Genomic DNA, 25,491 nt, shown 5'->3' with positions numbered 1-25,491 from the left:
TTTTCTTAGCCCCTCCGTTTTTATTTACCTTTGTGTCCTTTTCAATCTTATTCTTCCCAAAGTTTGGTACTTTTTTTCTGATATTGTGGAGAATATCTTTTGGAGTTTTACTCCCCTTTTAATTTGCAGAAGAGTAATTCTAAATAGTAGAGACTTTCACGTTCTGAAATACATATCTCTTGTACTCACAGAAGGGGAATTTAGTAATATAGTGCTTATGGCTCTTTGAAGGGGAAAATTTTTAATATTGTGAATACTTAATCTATGGCTAAAAGTGACACTATAAAACTTCTAGGAAAGGAAGATAGCTTAGAAGATTTGGCTACAGATATTATCTTATGATCAAATTGCTTTTAAGGTGACTATGTCAGATATAACAGATAATTCAGTTTCTTATTTTCTCAACATTGAAGATAATTATAGCTTGGTGAGACTGGAAAGAAACTTTACCAAACTAGTAGACTTAGAAAATTAGGTCTTTTCTCCCAAAGCTTATATTCCAGTAGAAAAATTTGAGACACTTCTATAGAAATTATAAAAATTAAATTTGTATGTTTACGGATAGTCCAATGGTTTAAAGTATGTAAAGTAAAAAGTGAGGGATCCCTCATGTCATTCATACTCTAGATATAGCTCTTGTTAATTTCTCTATAGAGTTACTAACATACAGAATGTGAGTATGTGTATTAATAGTTTTATATCTTGAATATTTTATGGACATCTGTCAGTAAATGTTAACTATGTTTAAGTTTAATTTTCAAAAATCTTAATGTATTCCATCTACCATTTGGAAAGTACTATGTTAATGTTTATTTTAACAGAATTAAAAAACATAGAATTATAGGAATAAAAAAAAACTTTAGAGATATTCTAGTTGAATATTTCATTTCCCAAAAGAATCTGGTTAAATTACTGACCCAAGTAAGAAAGCCAAGTCTAAAACCCAAGTGTCCAGACTTTTATAGCACACTACTCTCTAATTCTGATTTTAAAAATAATGTTATTTCGGTATATGGTGTGAATTTGTTCAGGTAGCAGATGACTTTCTTATTTTATCTTATATAGGTTAATATAATTTACTGCCTTTACTACTGACCTATCACAGTTGTGCTGTGTTGTGCTTGGGAAATGCAAGGTGAATGAGTACTAGACAGTAGTTAAGAATTTAAATTGAGGTTTAGGTAACTCAACTGAAAACCTGCCTTACTACATTATTGTGCTATTTAAATGACAGATATTTAAAGGGCAGTACCAAATTTGTGGGCCGGATTTAGCCCATGGGCTACAGTTTGCCAACTTGGTCTAGGAGAATAATTCCCATAGTGGGATTACCAGAATCTCAGTCCTTTAGTGTCTAAGAATTACTTTATGAGATAAAAGGGAAGTTATAAATTCATGGAAAAGAGTAAAGAAGTAGCTATGGATCATACTGAGAAAACCTGAGGATGCCACATTTCTTCAAATGTAAAGCATAACTTTGTCTTCTTTTTGTAATGTTTAAATTTAGGTATGAAGCCTATTCATGCTGCAGACAAACAGCTGCTTATAGTGGCAAATGCCCACATGCATTGGGACCCAGAGTATTCTGATGTGAAGCTCATCCAGACCATGATGTTTGTCTCAGAGGTTAAAAACATTCTGGAGAAAGCCTCTAGTAGGCCTGGCAGCCCAACTGCAGATCCTAATTCCATCCCGCTGGTGCTATGTGCAGATCTTAACTCATTGCCAGATTCAGGTATTTATAACATCATTTCCTCACTGCTTTCAATTTCACTTTTACTCTTGGTTCAGAGGGCAGCTAGCGCCTAAATTTTGAGTAGATAATTTCTCTTCTAAATTAAGGAATGTATCATAAGAATTCCATGGATGGGACACAAGGTAATAGAAGAGAGTTTAATAAAGAAGCTATTTCCAAAGGTGTTGCCTGGTTTAAGGGAAACAAAGCAATAAATGATGCAGTACTCTGCCACTAGGGGATTTAGTAATAGATCTCTTTACCACTCCTCTACCTAAAAGGGAAAGTGGTGGGAGCTGTCTGTCATTAGAACTTGGAAAAAATACAGTTGTAGGAAAGGGCCACATAATAGGAGTGATGGCTTTGAATTGCATGAAGCGGTCAATCCCTGGCAAACCAAAAAGAAGGGAGCCAGGGGAATATATATTCTTACCTCACTCTGCTTCTGTCCTGTCATCTCCTGCTAGGTTGCCCATTGGTCAAATCCAACCAGAAGCTAGACGGGGGAGGGATTTGCAGTTGATACAATAAAGATCAGTTGCCTGAGGCACAGAGTGTACTGCAGAAGGGTGATCTGAAGGGGCAGCCAGAAAATATTCATTACATGTAGCTATCTAGTTTAATAATGTTAGCAACTTTTAAGTGAATTCATTAAATGATATTTGGATAATGTTAGTAGTTACAGAAGAATGATCAAAATTATCCTAGGGTTTCATATTACTTCTTGAGCTCCACTAAACTACTTTATGTCTGAACTTTTATCATTTTACTTTTTACAAAAATCATTTCCACATTTTAGTTATCAAATGGAAAACGTTAGACTATTACTCTTTTGCCAATACCAAAGCATATGCTAAATTTTGTACATTATCACTACTAGGCTATTTTAAGTTACTTAAAGTAACAATAAGGTTACTATAAGATAACCTAAATGCCTACACTTGGAATATTTAAAAAAAAAAAAGTCACTGAACTTGAAAACATCTTTTTCTTCTTAGCAAATAATGCTGAAATCATTGTTTATAAATGTTTGTCTTTAACCCCTAGCCTAATGGGCACTTCAACCACATGCTCCTTTCTTAATCCTTTCTTAAGTTGAATTACTCTCAAATGCAAGTTTTTCTCCCATTGTATTTGATTTGTTAAAACCAGTTAGCTGCCATTTGACAACACAACGTAGTGAAATGACTTTGGTACCAGACTGTCATGGTTGGATCCTGATTCTGCTACTAAGTTCCTCATTTTTCCTTTTTTTTTTGAGACAGAGTTGTGCTCTTGTTGCCAAGGTTGGAGTGCAGTGGTGCAGTCTTGACTCACTGCAACCTCCGCCTCCCGGATTCAAGTGATTCTCCTGCCTCAGCCTCCCAGTAGCTGGGATTACAGGTGCATGCCACCACGCCCAGCTAATTTTTGTATTTTTAGTAGAGACAGGCTTTCACCATGTTGGCCAGGCTGGTCTCAAACTCCTGACCTCAGGTGATCCGCCCACCTCGGCCTCTCAAAGTGTTGGGAGTTTTACAGGCGTGAGCCACCGCACCCAGCCTAGTTCTTCATTTTTAACAAGGGGGGAATCATGTTATCTACTTCATAGAATTGTTTGTGAGATTTACATGAATAAAGCACTTAGAACAGTGCCTGGAATGTAGCAAATACTAGACAAATGATAGTGCCTTCTGAGCTATTTACAATACTGATATTGTGCTTATCACACATTCATTATATCTTACTATCAATCCTTATTACAAATAGAAAGATGACTCTAACAGTGCACTAATCATCATAAGGGTTTTGATACTGTTTTCATGTTTGCTAATTCAGTGTAAGCAGTGCACTTTTCTGAATGCTATTCTTCTCTTCAGCCTTGTATTTTTAGCCAAGTGGTATACTTCTGGCATATAATATTCTTTATAGTGTCAGACTGAGAAAACTCACTCTAGCTCAAAATAAAGAATGATATTGTCTAGCTGACATTAGACATTGAAATGTTGAAGATGCAGAATCTGTTTTTGTTGTAAACGATTTTTTATTAATATGCTCTACTTATATATTCGCAAAGTTGTTGATTGCTTAGAATGGGGAAATACTAAAGAGATAGTGGTTTGGAATAATTTTCCAGAAACATTTAGGGTTAATACCTTCCTGGTGAATGCCATCCTAGGTCCTGGAAATCATCTTTAGCCTGAAGAACCACTAAGAAAACTAAGGATATCTTTTGAGTGTTCCTGATATATTTTGTTCTGAAATAGGCAAACATCATTTGATTCATTTGATTGACTCATATGAAATGGCTGGTATTTGATTTTTTATTTTTAAACAACAAAAGGCAGTTTTATATGGCTCAACCTAAGAAAACCACTCTGAGCCTGGTGGATTAACCTGGTAACAAGTCTTGGCTGTGAAGCCTTGTGTAAGGTCTAAATGCTAAATGGAAGTGTCTCTTCTTTATTCTACCAGGTGTTGTGGAATACTTAAGCAATGGAGGAGTAGCTGACAACCATAAAGACTTCAAGGAACTAAGGTACAATGAGTGTCTTATGAACTTCAGCTGCAATGGAAAGAATGGAAGCTCAGAAGGGAGAATCACACATGGCTTCCAACTTAAGAGCGCCTATGAAAATAACTTGATGCCTTACACCAATTACACCTTTGATTTCAAAGTGAGTGGCAGCCTTTGGGCAGGTGTAGAAATTATTTCAGATACAAGCATGTAACAAAAAAGGTGTAAATTCTTTATGATTAATTGTATAATCTTCAGGAATTTTTAGATTCCTAAAATGTCTAGGCTAAGTATGTACCTAAATATAAGTAGGTTTATTGAGTTTTGTGGCTATTGTTGTCTTAAATTCTTCTTGCTCCCTTGCTTGTTTAGATTTCAAATAATATAATAACAAAAACTTTTAAAATGCTCACTAGGTACCAGGCACTGGTCAAAGCACTTTGTATATATCAATATAGTTAACCCTCACCTTCTCAAACCATCCCTAACTTTCAGCAATAACCTCCCTCCCCCAACCGCCTGCCCCCCACAGAAAAGCACCGAATATAGCAAAACTCACTTTGAATGAATTTATATAGTATTTTCTCAAGATTTTCTTTCTACTTTCCATTGATATCTCAGTATCTTTAAATTTTTCAGGTTTCTTTTGGGTATGGGGTTAGAGAAGGTTGTACTTTGGTTCTATTTTATATCCGTGTATTTATACTAATATATTCCTAGGCAGTGGGACACTCTAAGAGGAAAAGAAAGACATTTTTTCACAAATACGAAAAAAATGGAAAGGCTGATTGTACAGGACCAGCTATTCTTTAGAAAGACAGATTGTGGTGGCTTTATGTAATCTCTTTCCCAGTGCTAGTTTTCTGATCACTCTGTGTACCTGTAGCTCTGCTATTATACCTCTCTTTGACTTTCTGGCATTTCAGGCATCTATAGTAGAATCTTATACTATCCGGAAAAATCCAAGTGTTAGAAAGCAGTTTGATATAAGAAGCCTAGAGGAAATTTAATAAAATAACAAAGGAAATTTACAAATGGCCTCCCTTATATCTCCAATAACCTTTTTCTATTTTTGTGTGGGTTAGCTCCTTTCCAAGAAACAAATAGGAGGAGGAAGAAAGGAAATTCTTGTGTTGTTACTAATCAGCTTTCATAATCATGAAGTGAAAAAAAATTGCTTAGAAATTGAATCTAATTTAGTATTTTTTTGCTATTAGAAAAGATAATTCAGTCCAGCGATACTTCATTTTGTTCCAGCCACTTGTATGTAGTGATGTGCTGGTAAATATTTAATAATGAGCTTTTTGGGAAAAAGCTCTGATTTGTGGTGTTTGCCGATTTCTGTGGTTTAAGTACTTCTGTAGCAGAATCCTGTCTCCCAACATGATACCATTGAACACAGAGTTGGGAAGAGGTGCTAAGAAAGCTAGTACTGGCTGACTAGCACATCATTGCTTTTATGTAAGCTTAAACGAATACCTTTTAATGATACACAGTTTACCATGGCTTAAATCCTATCCTTCTAACTATAGTGATATATATCTGCCAATGTAACCCAGAACACCTGTGATAAAGTTCCCGAAAATAAGTGTTTAGTAATTCTGCAACTATTATTATTGTTTAGGTATGTGTGTAGGTAAAAAGAAAAAAATTTTATTCTATTTCACATAGCCCTTTTTTTTTTTTTTTTTTTTTTTTGAGATAGGGTCTCAGTTTGTCACCCAGGCTGGAGTGAAGTGGCAAGATTTTTGCTCACTGCAGCCTCAAACTCCTGTGCTCAAGACATTCTCCTACCTCTGCCTCCCAGGTAGCTAGGACTACAGGCACACACCACCATGACCAGCTAATTTTTTGTATTTTTAGTAGAGACAGGGTTTTGCCATGTTGCCCATGCTGGTCTCAAACTCCTGAGTTCAAGCCATCTGCCTGCCTCAGCCTCCCAAAGTGCTGGGATTACAGGTGTGAGCCACTGCACCCAGCCTAAACTTTTTTTTTTTTTTTGAGACAGGGTCTCGCTCTGTCACCTAGAGTGGCACAATCATGTCTCACTGCAGCTTCACCCTCCTGGTCTCAAGCAATCCTCCCACCTCAGCCTCTTGAGTAGCTGGGACTACAGGTGTGTGCCACCATGCCTGGCTAATTTTTGTATTTTTGAGGGTTTTTTTTGGTAGAGACAGGGTTTCACCATGTTGCCCAGGCTGGTCTTGGGCTAATTTTTGTATATTTGAGGGGTGTTTTTTTTGGTAGAGACAGGGTTTCACCATGTTGCCCAGGCTGGTCTTGGGCTAATTTTTGTATATTTGAGGGGTTTTTTTTTTGGTAGAGACAGGGTTTCACCATGTTGCCCAGGCTGGTCTTGAACTCCTGGGCTCAAGCAATCCGTCCACCTCAGCTTCCCAAAGTACTGGGATTACAGATGTGAGCCACTGCCCAGCCTAGACTTTTTTAAAGCTTACTTCTTCCTTGTCCGTAAGTAAAAAATCAGAGAAACACAATTTGGGACATTAAGCCACCTTCCTCAGTCATCTGAATTGGTTTAAAATTATTTACTGACGGTCCTTCAAAAGCTCTTACATGTGTTAATAATTGAATCAAAAATCCTATTGAACTATTTACATTGTTCAAATAAGTATGGCTAAAGAACTAGAAATGCCTGCCTCAGAGAGTGTTTGATGTTTGAATGTATAAGATAGGATCAGAGAGAAGGATAAAGGTATAAGTTGGTGGGAGAGTAATATATGGGAAGATAAATAGGCTGGCTGGATAGATAGATGGGATGAGAGGATAGAATAGTATTTCAAGGAAGGATGGCTAGAGACTAAGGGCACACCTGAGTAGAGAGAATTGAGCTCTTAGTCCAAGTAACAGAAAATGAACTTTTCAGTTTTATACATATATTTTACATAATTAATGCTATCCCAATATTGAAAGCAATCAGTAAAAAAGGATAGGTAACATCAAATATAAAATGCCATGTGATCAGCATCAAATGCAGATCCAGTTGTATTAGTGAGGGGCCATTGTATCAGTGAGGTGTTAAATTTTGTTTGCTTAGCTTAGTATTTGTTTACTTTCTTGGTCCTTGAACAAGATAGAAATGTAGAAAAGAGGTATTTAGAGCTCAGATTCATTTAATTGCAAACTGATTTGGAATGAACTGAAGGGTAAACAATTAGAAGAATTACTCCTTTTTCAACATTACTTTCAGACCAGGTAAGTTTAATAAACAGCTTAATTCAAACCTACTACTGCTGTTCCTCACCCCATGTTTATCCTCTAATCTGAGGGTGTGCCCAAATCATTTAATAAAAAGGGCAGCTTTTATTTTATAGCAAATAGTAAACTTTTCTGTTACATTATGAAATTGATATTATAATTTTCTGGCATTCTTTTAAAAAAGCTTAGCATAATGGTAACTCAGACTATTAATATTTTCATTGTGTCTTGACTTTTTGTTCAAATACAGTTCTATAGACTTACACAATAATAGTCTTTACTAATATAAAGAGTGCATTTTCCCACATTATTAGTATTATATCTTTTAAAAAAGAAACTGACTCAAAAGGGTTAAAAATCATTAGTCTGTAACCTTTTTTGTGCATATGATCAAAGTTAGGGATCCTCCTCATAGATGCATGTGTACAAATACGTTGGGTGAATTCACAGACATAACTTGGCTAAGAGTTTTGATAAGAGTTTTTACTCTGGATATTTCAAACCAAGAAAATAGTTATAAGTGATACATTCAATTTAAAGCATCTTACTTCCTGGAGTGTTTAACTTTTTCTTGGGGCCTACCTTTGCAAAGAACTCTAGCAGTTGATGCATGACGGCACTCTAATAAGGTTGTAAGATATAGGAGGGTTTGTCGCCCAGGCTGGAGTGCAGTGGCGTGTTCTAAGTTCACTGCAACCTCTGCCTCCCAGGTTAAAGCAATTCTTGTGCCTTGACCTTCCTAGGAGCTGGGACTACAGGTGCATGCCCCCAGACCCAGCCATTTTTTTTGTATTTTTAGTAGAGAGGAGGTTTCACCATGTTGGCCAGGCTGGTAATTAACTCCTGACCTCAAGTGATCTGCCCGCCTTGGCCTCTGAAAGTGCTGGGATTACAGGCATCAGGCATGAGTCACTGTGCCCAGCCCTATAGGAGATTCTGTTCAACATAAGTAATTGAGATTATTTCATGTGTTTTCTTTTAGAATTGAAGCAAAAAGTTGTCTCATAAGGAGAAGTAAAACTACCGTGATCCTTGTTAACTCATTTTCTAAAATATCGCTGTAAAACTAGGCATTATAACCAAAATGAAGGGATAATACCTTATGATCCTATCATTTTTTGACTGTTTAAACTTGGAGTCCCCTGGACTCATGTAAGTTCCTTAATTTGTGGTAAAGTAAGGTTGGTAAGGGCTTCTTTTTTTTTCTGTTCTTTTATTATTATTTTTTAAGAGACAGAGTCTTGCTGTCAGCCAGGCTGGAAAGCAGTGGGACAATCATAAGTAGCCTCAAACTCCTGGCCTCAAGTGAGCCTCCTGCCGCAGCCTTCCAAGTAGCTGGGACTATAGGTGCCTGCTGCTACACCTGGCTAATGTTTAAATTTTTTGTAAAAACCTGGGTCTCATTATGTTTACCAGGCTGGTCTTGAACTCCTGGACTTAAGGCATCCTCTTGCCCCCACTTCCCAAAGGGCTGGGATTACAGGCATGAGAGACACTGCACCTGAATCTTGTCTCTTAGAAGAGGAACAGTTTTGGTGTTTTGATATTGGTCAAATGAAAATCAACGAACTGAAATGATTGTGTCCAAAATCTCACAATAAAAAAATTTGTTTTCATTAAAAGTTTTTATTTTTTAAGTAGCGCATTTCATTATAATACCATTTCAAGTATTGGCTGGAACTCATGCATAGTATTTGTAAATAGGTTTTTACAGGTGTAGAAATATTTCTCCCTACTTGGGCTCAGGCTGTCTTGATATGAATAGGAACTAGATAGGAAGAAATTTGATTTTGCTGTCTTGTATACACAACCTGGGATAATAAAAGCCCCCTGGTTTTAGACTTACTGATCAGACAAATCCAGTCATCTAGCTCTGAGAGACAAAACTGCTATGTATGGCTTCCTGCTGAATGATTTTTGCTGAGTTATCCTTATGTAGCAAGGAAATTCAGAATTTACACATATTCCAGTATTTGTGAAAATGAGTATTTTAAATTAAGAATAGAATAGTTAACTGTGTAGCGTTTTGTATGTATGTAGCAAATCTGGGAAAGCTAAACTAGGATTAGCAAATCCATAAACATGGTTTACTACAGCTTCAGTCAGGTGTGTTTGGATATCTTGATATGCAAATAATTGAAAATAATACCATTAACTATGTATATGCTTATATAAATATTCTTATTTTCTACTTATTATAGCTAATAGGATTGGTACAGGCTCCATTATATTTATACTGATATGTTGGATTTCACTAAACCAAGCAGGCCAATTCTAAAGATGACTAGACATAATTTAATGTGTTTAGCTTCTCAAATTATCACTTACGCACAAATGGAAGGATTTATAATTCCAATCGCATGCTGTGTTTCCCTATTGAGCCACCTTTATTTCATGTAATACCATTGAATATTTGAGCCTTATTTGACCCACTGTCAAGACAACAGGTACCAGAAGAAAGGATACTCAGTTTTTTGGTTTTTATAAATTATGGATTGTTCTTTATGTATCTTGAATTTTTCTTTTTTTCCTATCCCCAATCTCTTTCCAGGGCGTGATTGACTACATTTTCTATTCCAAGACTCATATGAACGTGCTTGGTGTCCTGGGGCCTTTAGATCCTCAATGGCTGGTTGAGAACAACATCACTGGGTGTCCACACCCTCACATCCCTTCAGACCACTTCTCACTGTTAACACAACTTGAACTCCACCCTCCACTCCTGCCTCTTGTCAATGGTGTTCACTTGCCTAATCGGAGGTAGTGGAGTACTGCCCCGCCAAGACGGGGATCTGTTGCTATGGACCTGTACAGTTGTAAATCAAAGTATGTAGGAGTGAAGTATGGCCATCCTTAAGCTGCTTCTTCAGGTTTCTTTCATTATGTGTTTGCTGTAAGACTTTGTACATTTTTTGTGCATATTGGTATCATTTGGCAGTAGGGCTGGAACCAAAGTATTACTCTCTTTCCAAAATTTTAATTTAACATGTTTTTAAATTGGACCTTCTTTATATTGTATTAAGAGCCAGCATTCAAAATTGATAAATTACCAATTTGAGGCCCAACAACAGTGTATTTGTTTTTCCAAAACAAATACTTTCTTTTGAATGGTTTCAGTGAGCCAACCATTTTATAAAAGGTAATTTTTAAAAACTATAAATACAGTATTTTAAACTGAATGATGATATGCCTTCCAGGGAAAACTTTGAATTTTTCCTTTATAACTGACTTTTGGATTCCCAAGTCATTTGCACATTAACAGAGTACTTAAATTTACTTCTTCTTTACATAAACTATGATATAGCCTCTATACATGGTAAGAAAATTTGAAAAATTAAAGATGGTTGCACAGTATGCTTTCATAATCAAGCATGTAACACCACATGACAATTTGTTGGCCAAATGCTGGTTTGGAGTTTTTTTGAGGAATCACTTTGGTTTTTTTGTCCTTTCTATATAACCTTATTGGAAGTATTAATTCTAAGCCTGTCTCTCAAGTTTATTTATAGAGAAAGAGTAAGTAATCTGTATTGCCACATACCTTGAAAATAGAATGCGGTACGTTTAGGATGCCCACAGAATGAATTTTTCCTTATTCCAATTCAACCTTCTGTCTGGTTGTGCCAGGAAAACATATGTTATATGACCTATATCATTTTTGCCATTATAGTCAAATGTTAAAAGAAGAAAAAAATCTGCTGAATAAAAAGGCCTTGACCAAAGTTTCAGATGGGGAAAATCATACAGATATTTTATGTGTCTCCAACATAGATTATGTGGCTGTTGGTTTTTTGAGATGACAGTGCAAAGGATTTGGGAGAGAGAACAAATTTGGGGCAGTAGTTGAAAACGTTGGGTCATTTTCCTGACTCTAGCTGCCAAATGGCCATCATATGCTTTTAATCTTTGTTTCAGTTGTCTGTCAGGGTTAAATTAAGAAGCTACTGGTTTATTCCCAATTGTTGATGCCTTTAGGTATGTTGGAATCTTTTTTTTGCCTAGGAGGGGCCAGTTGAAAATCTGTGACTCAAGAGGCAGTGAACAGAATACTGTTTTCTGGGGAAAAATTGGTTGGCTACTTGATGTTAATTATGGCACAGTAACAGGAAAAGGTTGTGTCTGTGTTTTTAAGTTTTTCTTTATTCTGCTTTTTTGCTGCTATAAGAGTTTTCTGAAATTTATATTTTAAACTTTTCATGCACTTTACTGTTTCTAGTCTCAATATGTGATATTTTTAATAAACAAGAAATTTTCCATTATGTGAATGAAATTTTAAAAGACAATAGCCTATATTTGTGTCTCACTAATATATAAAGTACAGGTCAAATTTAAATTATTTAATTAGTTTTAAATATACACAATTTGTCTCCTCTTTCAAACCTGACATCTTAGGCTGTTTTATTAATCTTAAATGATGCATTTACTTTGGTCATTTTATGCTAATTTCTTCCATGGTAAATTAATCAGGCTATATAAGGTAATATTTCCTCAGAGGGTAATTTTAGTGGGACGAGGGTGGTGGGATGATGTCATATCATACATGGGATTGCATCAGAAGGGTTCTGTAAAGCCTAAACTCCCTTTTAAAAGTGCCTAGTGATAGAGGCGTTGTTTGTCATCTATTATAATTGGAATGTCATTGTAGTTCAGTGAATTTTGATGTAAATAAAATATCTTTTAAAAATGTTAAAGTACCAGAATAAACAAACAAAAAGAAACAACCCTTAAGATGACAGATTTTCCTCAACATGCAGGTTTCCCTTCTTATATACCTCAAGTATCCAACATCTAGCCATGCAAATTGATTACCTGAAGCATAGTACTGGAAAGTAGAATAGCATGAAAAACTTAATTTTGTGGACATTACCTTTTTTTGTAATCAGCTACTGTATGTTTTATTTTAGATCTTTTGTTTTGGGTGGGTTTTCTGCTCTGGAGGTATATGCACTAACAAAACATTTTCCTCCTTTCATATACGCATGTTAATTAGCAATGTGAGCAATATTTCTTACCATACTTCACTCCCAATATTTTTTGAGATGTTTGTATAAAATGGAATTTAAAGTTCACTTATGATTGTATATGAACCACAGAGGAGCCCATTTATTAATAAAAAAACTTTTTTAATAGTTAAATGTAGAGGGAAAAAATAAAAAAAAATGGGAAACATTGTAAACAGCTTAAGTTTATTTTGTGTATGATCGAGGCACTCTGTTGCAGGAAGGTGTGTAATTGGGTTCTCTCTGCTTCAAATGCGCTCTTTCAAACCATTCATTATCCTGTGTATTTTTAATGTGGTTTTAGTAAATGTTGGTAGTAGCTCTGTTGAAGTAGGTAATTGTGTTATGTTTTGGGTGGTACACACTTGGGGCATGGTAACCCAAATTTCATGTGCACGGTTTCCCTTTAGCCCACTGCCCAAATTTCACATACCCTTCACCCTTTGTTCCCTTTGTAAAAGGAGTGGTATCTGTTTTGAGCTGCCAATTCAGATGATCAGAAATGCTGCTTTCCTCAGCATTGTCTTGTTAAACCGCATGCCATTTGGAACTTTGGCAGTGAGAAGCCAAAAGGAAGAGGTGAATGACATATATATATATATTCAATGAAAGTAAAATATATATGCTCATATACTTTCTAGTTATCAGAATGAGTTAAGCTTTATGCCATTGGGCTGCTGCATATTTTAATCAGAAAATAAAAGAAAATCTGGGCATTTTTAGAATGTGATACATGTTTTTTTAAAACTGTTAAATATTTCGATATTTGTCTAAGAACTGGAATGTTCTTTAAATTTACTAAAACAGTATTGTTTGAGGAAGAGAAAACTGTACTGTTTGCCATTATTACAGTCATACAAGTGCATGTCAAGTCACCCACTCTCTCAGGCATCAGTATCCACCTCATAGCTTTACACATTTTGATGGGGAATATTGCAGCATCCTCAGGCCTGACATCTGGGAAAGGCTCAGATCCACCTACTGCTCCTTGCTCGTTGATTTTGTTTTAAAATATTGTGCCTGGTGTCAACTTTTAAGCAACAGCACTGCCTAAAAGCAAGCAGAGAACAGAATCCCAGCACCATTCTATAGGCAACTTTTTAGAATTCAGATATAGTAAATCTGTTCCAGATTTATGATGTTTTATGTAAAAAAAATTTTGTATAATAACATAGCTGAATATTTTTGTTTCATTTCTTTGATGTAAGGCGTGTGAACATTCGTTTGAATATCACATGTTGAAGTCAGGTATGGCACAATGGGTTCTGAGACCAGCTTTTCCTCCCCTCCCATTTGCCTTGTTCCAAGCTCTTTCTTTTCAAATTACTTTTCTGATATTCATAGGCAGGTATTTAATTTTACTAATTAGCATCCTGTGTGAATGTATTAAAGAAGCCACTGTGTTTTAGTGTAGTTGGCAAAAATATAAAAGTTGTTTCTTATTTGCCCCTATTTCTTTTGGTGTCTTAAAGTTATATATTAAATCACAGAGAAGCAAGGGAGAAAGTTGAAAGATATCTAAGGCTCATATCACTTGATTCTATGGTAGATTATATTAGAATTGAGGATGTGGCACATAAAAACTGGAACATGGGCAAATATAGTGTTCCATTTTAAAATTCTAAGTTTATATTGTTAAATGGGTGAAAATTTAAGTTTGTATTTGCATTTCCAAGCGTTTCTAAAAATCACTAATGCCATCTATACTTTTAGTGTGAAACAGCGTAGTATAGAAAGCACAGGGAAGAATAGGCTAAATACATTCTTTGAAGAACCAGAGGCATATAACCATATCATTATGTCATTCCTAACACATGGCTAGATTTTCTAATGATAAAATTGACTGTGTCCCAATGCTTATTTGATTCTAGCCTTTTTTATTCTGTTTCTGAGATATTTTAATAGCTTTGCAAAATATGCTGACCAGTTTTTGGAAAATAATGGTTTTTATAGCAAGCAAAGACTTTATGGCACATTTTCAAAATAGCACTCATACATACTTACATTTTGACAGAAATGTGAATTCTCACATTGGTAAGATATTCTTTTTCCCACCTGCCCTACCCTTTAAAAAAGGTCACTTTTCTAATGTGTAGTAGATTCATTTATGCCTTTCCCTTTGAGTCATACCATGTTTGGAGAACTGTGTGAATTGTAGGTAGAGAAATTAACTAGGGAAGCCAGAAACTTGAACTAAAGTTTTAAATTTGTAGACAGATGAGAACTTTTATACTATGGTTTCTTTGGGTGATTCTAATTTTGTAATAGCATCATGATCACCAAAATTAATTCAAACATTTTAGTACATCTTTAATCTGTCTTATTTACCAAAGTTCTAATCTATTTAAGAACAGGATGCCAAGAGCATCTTTCATTTTATAGAATGATATGCTCACCTTTATTTTATAAGTGTCACCTAAAAGCTTGAGGGTAAAAAAGAAGCAGCCCGTATATCTAAACTACAGGATGTCTTGAACAAGATTCACAGAAAGAAAGAAAAAAGCAGTTCTTTCCAGGAAGGTGGTAAGGAAGAGCATGCATATTTCTTGTTTTAACCAAATACCTTTTTTATGTAAATGTCTCTATTAAACCACAGATCCTACACCAGGAAATAGGGTGATAACCAGGAAAATACCAAGCTTTAACCCAGTTGGCAGTTCCTTGTGGCATATATTTGGTTAGACTTGGGTTTTTCTTGGAACCAAAGGAAAATAAGCATGTTGAGTTCTTCGTTAAACAGACGTGACATTGAAGTAATGGAATATTTTTTAAGCTAAATAGTTTTCACTTTCAAAGCATATGACATAAGGACATTTGTGCTTATTAATTGTTAATTTTTATGGTACATTGTATAAACTGAGTAGCATTGAACTGCATTTAGAAGTATGTCATCAGAAACCAATCACATTATGAAAAGGATATACAAATGCCAAGTGATATGACTCTTTTGGCATGGTGGTAGCATGGTCCATTCAGCTTTCAGAATCTTTCGGAGGCTCTAATTTGGTGCCTATTACTAGTTATTTTTGTTAGAACAATCTCTCAAAATTTAGATAATTTTCCAGTTGTATGTCTGTCACTTTTAACTCTAAAGCATAAGAATCATGGTAACCTTCTCAGAAGTGGTCCTTTCTTGCTCATTTCAGTTTCGTATTAATTTCAAATCACTGATGTATTTTCTTTCAAGCTATCAATTGTTATATGTACCACATGTAATTTAGTTTGTAGTTATCTGAAGTTACAAAATTGGTTCAGCATTGATGTCAAACAATGGCTTTGCTTCTTACCAAACAGACTTAGTATCCTGCTGCTTGTTTTAATCTTGATGCAGTAAGTGATGCAGTATCTGGGTTTGTATTTACTTAGAAACTGTACTGTCCTTTCTGTGCTTAACTTGCTAAAAATATATTCCCTTACCTGTGAAATTCCTGAGCGGTGCTCTGCCAACTTTTCAAGGGGAGGGATTTGGATGGCTGTGTTACTGCACACTGGATCTGGAATTGTTCAGGGTTATGAGTGACAAATTTCTTAAACACCAGCAGCACTGAGATGTGCACTATGGGCATTCGTACAGTTGTCCAAATGCAAACAACTTTTTCATCTTGGAGAAGCTGAGATACAGAGTTCAATAGAACTACTTGGAATATTTTGAGAAGGTTGAATGTTTCATCTTTGGCTTTGTTGTCTCGAGTGGGGAAGTATGGAGGGCTTTTTTTTTTTTTTTTTTTTTTTAAAGAGTGTGTATGTACTTTTTCTCTCTATAAGGTCCAGGGTGTTGGTCAAATTCACCATGAATTAATTTATATCTTCTGTTGTGATTTTTTTCAACTATATAACAAGTGCCAACTAATTGTCCATGGGACAATCTACTTTTCCACTCAGTTTATCGTTTTGAGTAGGGAAAGGTTCATTTATTTTCATTACCTGGCATTAAGTTAAAGAATTCATTATTTTGCATACATTCGAGTCATTCTGTGGCCTATAAAGTGTTTTTGTAACTATCTAATTCTAATGGTTGGAAAGCAAAGCACATGACTGTAAAACCAAGCAAGGTGTTTTAGTAACTTTTTCCCTGAATACTTGGTAGTTTCCATTGATACTATTCCAAAACAAATTCTGCTGTTTTAGGTTGTATATTTACTTTGCTTTTGTTCTAAGAAAAAGCCAAGGACTAAATCAACTTGTTATTGTGTTTCAGTAATCAGTTTAAAATCTAAGATTTTTTTTAAAATTAGAATATTTAATGAAGTGCCATGTAATTGTAGCTTGCTAGTGTTTAATGTTTAATAGACTGGTTCTGTAGGTGTTTTAACCATTTAACACTCTCTGCCATCCCTGGAGAAAGTGGTTCTACTCTTACTGAACACATTCTCTCTGACAAAATCACCAGCTGCTTTATTTTTCTATTTATTACAGTTAAACAGTTGATGAGGTCTGAATCTTGACCAAAACTGCTCAGCTGAGATGTTTTTCACAATAGACACTGTACAAAGTGTGCGTGCAAAAGGACACGGTTGGTAGTATTTTTTCATTAATGTGAACATTGACTAAAAAAAAGCAGTCCTGCCTTTTAAATCTTGTGGCAGCTCAGAAGGGAGGTGCTTAAGAACCTTAACTACTATGTCAGATAACAAAATATTTTTTTCCATTTTGGAGATTGGTTACTGCTCACACATGATGTATAGGGCTAAATATATGCTTGTTTCCTTGCACCTGTGTACTTCCCCTCTCTCCCTCCCTTTCCTTCCCCTGTAGGCAATAAATGGCCATTTTGCAACTGCATACCTTTGTCTTGGTTTTTGACTCTTTATTCATGCAGTATAAACCTCTGCTTTTAGGTTGATACATCTCTTCTAAAGTGAAGTAGGGAGTCAACATAATTCAGGGCAATATACATAATTACAAATTCATGCTACATTTTTTTTTCTGGTGAAAACTACATTACTAAGTACATTGTTTAAAAAAAAATTCTGAAGCTAGTTATATGACTTGCTTTGCCTGAATAAACCAGTGCAAAGGGATATATGTCACTTCTGAGTGGAACTTTAAGGGCCAGTCTTTAATTTACCATATTTCCTTTTCTTGCCTGTGTGATCATAGAAGTATATGTTGAGATGAAACTTCTCATTCCAGATCCTTAAGTGACTTTGTTAAAGAGAACTCCCCTGCTGTCATGTAGTGTAAGAAACAACTGCTAAATCTCAAGTGTGTTAATACGATAAAGTTGTGTTATTAGGGCTTAATTTAGTCGATCCTGACTGACAGACAACCACCAGACAGATTTGCTGAGTTACCAATATTGAAGAAACTCAACAGCTGGACCTGCTAAGATCTCAAGTAAATTCATTCAACAAACATTCAGGTATCTTCTGTGAACAAGGTGCTGTGGGTATATTAAGATGAAAGACATCTTTATAATGCCTATCCTCCGAGAATTCATATTCCAAATACTCTTTATGACACAAGATATTCCAGTGTTTTAGTCAAAGTAAAGATATCTTAAATCATAGAATCTTGGAAAGAGTGAGAGAGAAGGCACATAGTGAAATAATTAGGAATTCTGCAAACTGTGCCTACAGATATTCAGCTGAAAAATGACTTTAAAATAAGGTGTGATAGAGAACAGATTATTTTTAGTGAAACAGAAAACAGCTGTGCACCTTAGTAAGTGCTTGGAAAAGAGAATGGTAGATTATTTTGGAACAGATTGTCAACATTGACAGTTCAGTGCCTATTGACTTGTTTTTACCAAGGATCCAATGTGAGGAGGCTGTCACTGACCCTGAGGACCTTGTCTTCACAGAAGCCTTTGTGTTGGCCAGCCTTTAGGAAGTCCTCCAAAAGTGGAATCACTCTCATGTGAAGTGAATCTTGAAGTTGCCCAGATTTCAAGGTAACTGCCTTGTTAAGATACCTTTGTGATGAGGCATTGAAGACACTCACCAAGTGTCCTTTTATTTCACCATCTGGCCTTGGGCAAAATGTAGGCTCAATGGTAAAGTGGAGATGAACTAAATCTCACGAAATTGTTCTCCCAAAAGCAGAAACCAAGACAAGGGTTTGCATGGAGGTAGTTTTTTTGGGTAATTGATCTCAAGAATGAATGGAAGACAAGGAAGAATGAAATAGGGAAGGAGGGAAAGCCAAGTCAAGGATGCGTTATAGAGCTGATCACTTCTGTGGGCAACTGGGGAATAAACATGCCAAGGACCCTCTGTGGAGCTGAATAGAAGGCACCTGAAAATTATCTTCATGAGGAATGGGATGAGACAAAGTTTACTCCATGGGTGTTAATTCCTTTTCCCATCCATGTTTGTGCCTGTATCAAATTCACTTAGCAAATTCCTGCAGGTGTCCCATATAGTGATAATGGAGAAATGGGGTGAGGGGGTGGGTGGTGCAAAAAGCGAGAAATATTTGGTGTGGCTCAGGCAAAATGTATCAGGTTACACCGGTGTGCATCTGGTTGCCAAGGTAATAGAATAAGGAAGTGAGCTGAGAAGTGTGAAGTGAACATAAGAGGGATCCACTACGGTGTAACCCCTTGTACCATCAAGATCTGTTTGGGCCCAGGGTCAAGTCCGTTTCATTGTAGCCTATGTTGTGGCAGGCTGTAATCTCAATAAAAAAATAGATGAGGAGTAGTGGGACAAAGAATATAGTCCCCTGCTGCAGCTGGTTCTGAGGCTGTGATTAATATTTATCTTCCCTCTTCTATTACACATTTCAGATTTTACACAGCTTTGCAGCAGCCTGTCAGTGGGTCTAGGTTGCTTCTCTGAGGTGGTGTACCCAGATCTTCATCCCAACAAGATATAATTACACTTGCTGGGTGACGGTTGCTTTCCTGGACATAAAAGAACCAAGAGATGCCCAGTGAATCTTGGGTTTCAGACATGCTTCTTTCTGCCTCCCATTGTGGGAGCAGCCCCACCTTCTCGTCAATATGATGAGTCTATGTATGCCAGCATTGTGAGCCCAAAATGACCCCTTTCTGGGGGCAGCCAATATATTTCACATGCCTGGGTGTGAGTGGATATAAAGTCTGGGTCTTAGCCCACCTCAGCAACTCTGAAGGGCCTTCCCACCTTCAAAGTTCCCAGGGTGCCTTTCTGCTTTGTCCTCCTGAACTCATTTCTCAGTCAAATCCCAATTCCTTTCCTTCCGTTTTACAGGGTTTGATTCTGAGAGCACTCACTGATAAGTTTCCTGCATGCTAATCTCCATCTGAGTCTCTTCCCAGGGAACACAACCTGCAACACTGAGCTCCAAGGAGGCATGCCAGCAGTATATTAGGACTGCCTCCAGGACTCCTTGCTTGATCCACTGGAGAGTGCCACCATGTCAATAAAATGCAGTCTTATTCTGGTGCCCTGGTTCACACTTTGAATATCTACTTTTACATGTTTCTTCAGTTCCTAGTCATGTTAGCCCAGACCTGAGAATTCTTTGGGTGTGTACACTATATTCTTCTTGTGTAGATACTATATTGCTTGCTCAGACTGTAATGTGATGATAGTTACTGGTCACCGTCAAGGAGAGGAGGCAGGAGTGGATCTAATGGAGGATGAGCATCATCTTGTGAGGCACCTGCTACATGTGAGAACTTTGAGTTATGCAGGCAAAGAGAGGTTTCCTCTAGCAAGGAAGAGGGGTCTGAGGGCTAAGAATATCTGGGGATTCAATCTTCTCTAGCTTTTCTACCCAAATATCCCCAGCCCAGTGTTTAAGGCTCACTTTGAATGCACAACCTCAAAGATGATGCCTGTATTCTTTGTGGCTCTGCTATTATTGTGCAAATCCTGAGCCTGATCTTTGGCACTGTTTGCCCCATGGCTGCTGAAATGATAGTCTATAAACACTGCCATGGATGCATTCTGACTTTCACAGTATGCCTTGAGTTACAGTTAGCTAATTTGAGCCTGTCATTTTCTTTTTTTCAAAGTGTCTAAAGTCCATTTTGAAAACCGGGTAACCTTACAGTCCTTAGACTTATCGTTGCCCCCAACAGTTTAAGTGCCACTGTTTCCTTTCCACTTGCACTTCAAACCCACTACTAAGGAAAGTTCACTAGTGCACTGTCTAGTCACTTCACCAACCAGCAATGAAGAGACTAGACAGTGTGATACAGGTCCAGAATCCATCTAAAGCCTTTGCTTCCTTGGGCTATTTCTGGTACTAATTGTCCTAGACTAAGTTCCTCCGGAGGAGAGAGCCTGAGAGATCTTCCTTGTAGGTAATTTATTTTGGGATGTGATCTTCAGAAACAAGAATAGGGATTGCAAGGAGTCAAACAGGAAAGGAAAGGCAATTTAGTGGTGAGTTATTGAGCTGATCACATCTGTGGGCAACTGAGGCTTGATCCTAGCAGGATCCTTCTGAGGAGCTACATAAAATGCACCTGAGAATGTCCACTGGAGGAGTAAAAGAGGAGACTATCCAGTGGCTCCTATACCCCATTGGCCAAAGGTCACTTACCTAGGTGTTAACTCTCTCCCATATCCAAGTTTAGCTTTTCTTATGACAGTGGTGAAGGATTCTGAACTTCATTTCAAGCAAATCCAGGGAATATACATAAAATTAACTACAAATGATAAAGTTCTTATTGAAATAAATTTAAATGGCTGGGCATGATGGCTCAAGCCTGTAATCCCAGTACTTTGGGAGGCCAAGACGGATGGATCACCTGAGGTCAGGAGTTCGAGACTAGCCTGGCCAACATGGCGAAACCCTGTCTACTAAAAATACAAAAATTAGCCAGGCGTGGTCGTGCATGCCTGTAGTTCCAGCTAACTGGGAGGCTGAGGCAGGAGAATCTTTTGAACCTGGGATATGGAGGTTGCAATGAGCCAAGATCGCACCATTGCACTCCAGCCTGGGTGACAGAGCGAGACTCCGTCTCAAAACAAAAAAGAAAAATGTACGCACAGTTCTGTGTTTTCTAAGCATATTGTATATACTTTTATTCTTTATTTGTAGATCATGGCAAATTAATATAAAACTTAGAATTTACTGTTGTAGGGTTTGTTATGTGCCAGGCACTGTTTATATGCTTCATATAAACTCATTTAGTTGTCACAACAACATAATAAAATATGTACTGTAATTATCTTAATTTTCCAGATGAAACTGAGGCCCAGAAAGATTGGTAACTCAATAGCTATGTAATCTTGGGCATGAGTTGGTACAGGAAAGGGCTCTACAGCATGTCCAGACTATAGTGAAAAGTAGCCCCTCCCACTGGGCTGTCGAACCTTACAGACCTATGGTGTTAGAGGTCGAGCTGCTGTTATACAGTGGGGACAGGGAGGAATAAATCTGGCACCCAGCAGTATGCATGGGCAACTCTTGGTACTCTTTTGTCCCATTTTGCTGTTAAATTGATGAGGACAAGAATCATGACTTGAAAAGAGCACAGTAACTGGGTTCTGGGTTAGCGCATTAGGTCAACCAACAAGACCAGCAGAGGTGCTAATTGATGAAGAGAAGCCATAGGTGAATGGGTCATGGAAGAAGGAGATGAGGAATATCAGTTGTAGCCCCAGAACAGCTACAACAGAAGAGGCTGTAGGTTACCTCACTAGCCTTTCCCTTCTACTTATCCCTGGGGGATGTGGGGGCACAGGAAGAGGGAGGAGGTGCTTTCAGAAATTATACAGGTGGGGTGTGGTGGCTCACACTTGTAACCCTAGCACTTTGGGAGCCCAACGCCGGTGGATCACTTGAGGTCAGGAGTTCACGACCAGCCTGGCCAACATGGTGAAACCCCAGCTCTACAGAAATACAAAAATTAGCTGGGCATAATGGCGGGTGCCTGCAATCCTAGCTACTCGGGAGGCTGAGGCAGGAGAATCGCTTGAACCCGGGAGGCAGAGGTTGCAGTGAGCCAAGAACACGCCATTGCACTCCAGCCTGGGCAACAAGAGTGAGACTCCGTCTCAAAAAAAAAAAAAATTAAAGAAAAAGAGAAAGATATCTATTATACAAAACAAGTGGCTCTGAGTGTCCCAAGGTGAAGCTATGGTGATTGCTCTGATTGCCCTCTTCAGGACTCAAACATTCGTATTTTTTCAACAATACAGGAAGCTGGGGGCTTTCTGCTGAGGTCTTCCCTGAGGAGGGAGCCCTGTCTTGCCAAAGGTCATGCCCTATCAGGGAGGAGGGTTCCTGTCTGCAGCCAATGACTGGTGAAGGTGGCATTCTTAAAGCTTAGCCCCTTTGCATTAATATTTGGCAATTCTGAAGGGACAGGCCAGCTCCAGAGCTCCTTATGCAAATGTCTAAGGCCTTTGTTGTGACTACATTGCTTTTTCCACTTCCCAAGTTTGATCCTGACAACTGTCATAAGGACTTCTCGAATGCTAGTTTCTACTTCAAAATCTGTTTCCTGGAGCATCTATCCTGTGGCAAAGAGTAACAGGTTTCGCATGGCAGGTAATATTAGTGCTCCCAGATTATAGAAAACCTTGCCACAGAAAACTGTAATACTTGGCATATAAGTTCCATGTTTGTGTGTGTATCATAAGGATGTATTGAATACTTAAAACTGTAAAACACTCAGGGAAAAACAGGTAGGCTTTATTTAAGAGATCAATGTAGATCAATTTTTGGGGATTTGTGATCTCTTCCCATGGATTAGAGGTGTCTATAATAAGGGATTGCATTAAACAGTTTGGTTGAATAAACAGAAGCTACCTTATGTTAATCAAGATAAATATAATGCAATGAATCAGTTAAATGGGCAAGGGAAAGATGAAGTCAAATAGTAGGTGGTGATGCAAACCAGAAATTAGCAACATCCAAAAGCCACTATAAGCTTCAAGACATTAGATATTGGGAAGAGATGCCACTAACATACAGGAAACTGGTTTGCCTGTCAGGAGTTAGAATCATGGCAAGGACTGTCCATAGGAGGTGGTATCACAGAAGGAGGGGCTGTCTTTTGAGGGCTGAGATCAGAGAAGGCTCAGGCTCTGCTGGAAATGCTACCTGAAGTAAGAGAAGAAGAAATTCCCTGGCTTTCCCTCCACTCTTCCCTCCAGTTTCCCTCCAGGTCTCCCATTGGCTGAACCTAACTGTAAGTGATGGGTAAAGAAACCTGGAAAATGTTGCTTCCTTGACACGTTTAGAACAGAGGAACAGTGGGGAATGCATGCAAGACAAAGCAAGCAAATAATTAGTACATATGCTGTTTTTACGACTCAGCATCCATTCTCACACTTGTAGCCATTTTAAACTGTGGTACAACCACAAGCTAATGCTGCTATATAACAGGATGCAACTGTCCTTTATATGAGCATGCTTCCCTCACCAATGCATTTCTTAACAACTTGGTAAAAGGAGAGTCCTCTGGATCCTTCAAAGCAAGGGTACGGTTGGCAGTGGTTAAGCAGTTTGCACACTGTGAATCCATTCCAAATTTCTGATTCTCAACTCCTTTGCCTGTACTGTGCTATCTAATACTGTAGCCACTAGTCTCATGGTTAGTGGCTATTGAGCACTTGAGATAATTTGTTAAAAACGTATTAAAATGTGGGTGCTAGAAAATTTAAAATTACATTTGTGGTTTGTATTTTATTTCTGTCTGAAAGCATTGTTCTTCAGTGTGCCAAGCAAGTTCTGCCATCTCTACTTCATATCTTACTGGCCTTATTCTACTAAACTAGCAGGTGGATTGATTCCACCGCTGGTGCTTGAGCCACCACAGGAAATCCTGAATCCAGGTATACGTGTCTATCTCAATAAATTCCGCCTGATCCAACCTTTGTTTCATCCTTTTGAATAGTCCTTTAGAATGTATTTTCATACATGTCCCCTACATTTAACATAAATTAACAACATTTTGCAGCTCCTTTGGTGTATTTACTGTTTCATATGGCAGCAGATCACTTTCATCTGAGCTATGTTGGATCAAACTCTTGTTATGAGATTAGAAACAATGATGGGTGGTTTGAATGGGCTCTGGGAGAATAAGCATCCTCTTCTAGGGCATCTGCCACTAGTGAAGTCATGCAATGATTTTATGCAAGTGAAGATTATTTGCCTCAGTTTGGGTGTTAAATTGAAAAACTGACAAAAGGAGAGCTGCTTTTGCTGGAGAGGAAGGCTCAGGGGAATTCAGCATTCAGAACCTCATCCCTGTCTGCCCTTTCAAAGTCTCAGGTACCACTCCTTCCCAACCAGGTCCTTTACCTCAGCATAAAATACCTAATAGGACTGCACATGTAACTGATGATGCATTATCAAGCCTTGGGCCTGATACTCAGTCATCTGCCTTATGGTGATGGAGGTGTGGAATGTGGCTATATAGCTTGATTTTTGGGTTAAAAATTTAAGGCCTTAGGCTTATATTTTTCTTTGTGCATACTCTTCAGGGCAGTTAGAAACATCCATCCTATGTAATAATTCTTGTTAATTATTATTACTATCGTTAACAGTCAAATGCAATAGTTACTTGACCAAAGTCTTGTCTTCAACTTGTACTATGCCTTGAGAAACTGCAGCTTATAGTTTAAGTATGATATCACTGCATACCACAAATTGCTAGTGTCCCATTTCTTGCCTGTAAGGTCATCACTGCATTCATGATCAAAAATGACAACACAGTCTTAGACTTCTGTGTGGAGTATCAGTAAGAAGCCCCTCAGAAAACCAGCAATCACTCTGCATATAGCAGACAGAAGACATTTAGTGCAGAGGACTTTTTGCACAGGTAATAGAAGAGTTGTGAAGCCAAATGAGAAGATATTGAGAAATCCTGAAATTAGGAAAAGCAGGAAAGTGCTACCACCATTTTGGCTGATGAGGTAGAAGGGAAGACATAGTGTTCTCAGAGCTCAGAAACTGAATCATCTAGTAGGAGCTAGAACTTCTCAGTGGCTGTCTTGTGAGATCTGGAAGTACATAGAATTATCCCAAAGGAGTTGCTGTTATGGAAAAAACAGTCATTAGGCCAGGCACGGTGGCTCATGCCTGTAATCCCCGCACTTTGGGAGGCCGAGGCAGGTGGATTATGAGGTCAGGAAATCGAGACCATCCTGGCT

The 25,491-nt window shown here is 37.6% G+C and overlaps 1 protein-coding gene across 9 annotated transcripts in view; it reads left to right on the top strand.

The window, feature by feature from the left end:
* The window catches only part of CNOT6L (CCR4-NOT transcription complex subunit 6 like), a 109,156-nt gene extending 91,926 nt beyond the window's left edge, over window positions 1-17,230 (top strand). For 8 of the 9 annotated variants that reach the window (XM_063722543.1, XM_024245491.3, XM_024245492.3 and 5 more), the window contains 3 exons: window positions 1,508-1,735; window positions 4,190-4,392; window positions 10,000-17,230. In XM_063722543.1, coding sequence (XP_063578613.1) covers window positions 1,508-1,735; window positions 4,190-4,392; window positions 10,000-10,212 — 644 coding nt within the window. In that variant the 3' untranslated portion in view covers window positions 10,213-17,230. 9 annotated transcript variants of the gene reach the window in all.
* Window positions 17,231-25,491: the final 8,261 nt, after the last annotated feature.

This window comes from Pongo abelii, chromosome 3, assembly GCF_028885655.2.
Source record: "Pongo abelii isolate AG06213 chromosome 3, NHGRI_mPonAbe1-v2.0_pri, whole genome shotgun sequence".
In the NCBI taxonomy this organism is placed as follows: domain Eukaryota; kingdom Metazoa; phylum Chordata; class Mammalia; order Primates; family Hominidae; genus Pongo; species Pongo abelii.
The sequence above is the reverse complement of the archived record's forward strand: the minus strand, read 5'-3'. Positions and strand labels throughout refer to the sequence as shown.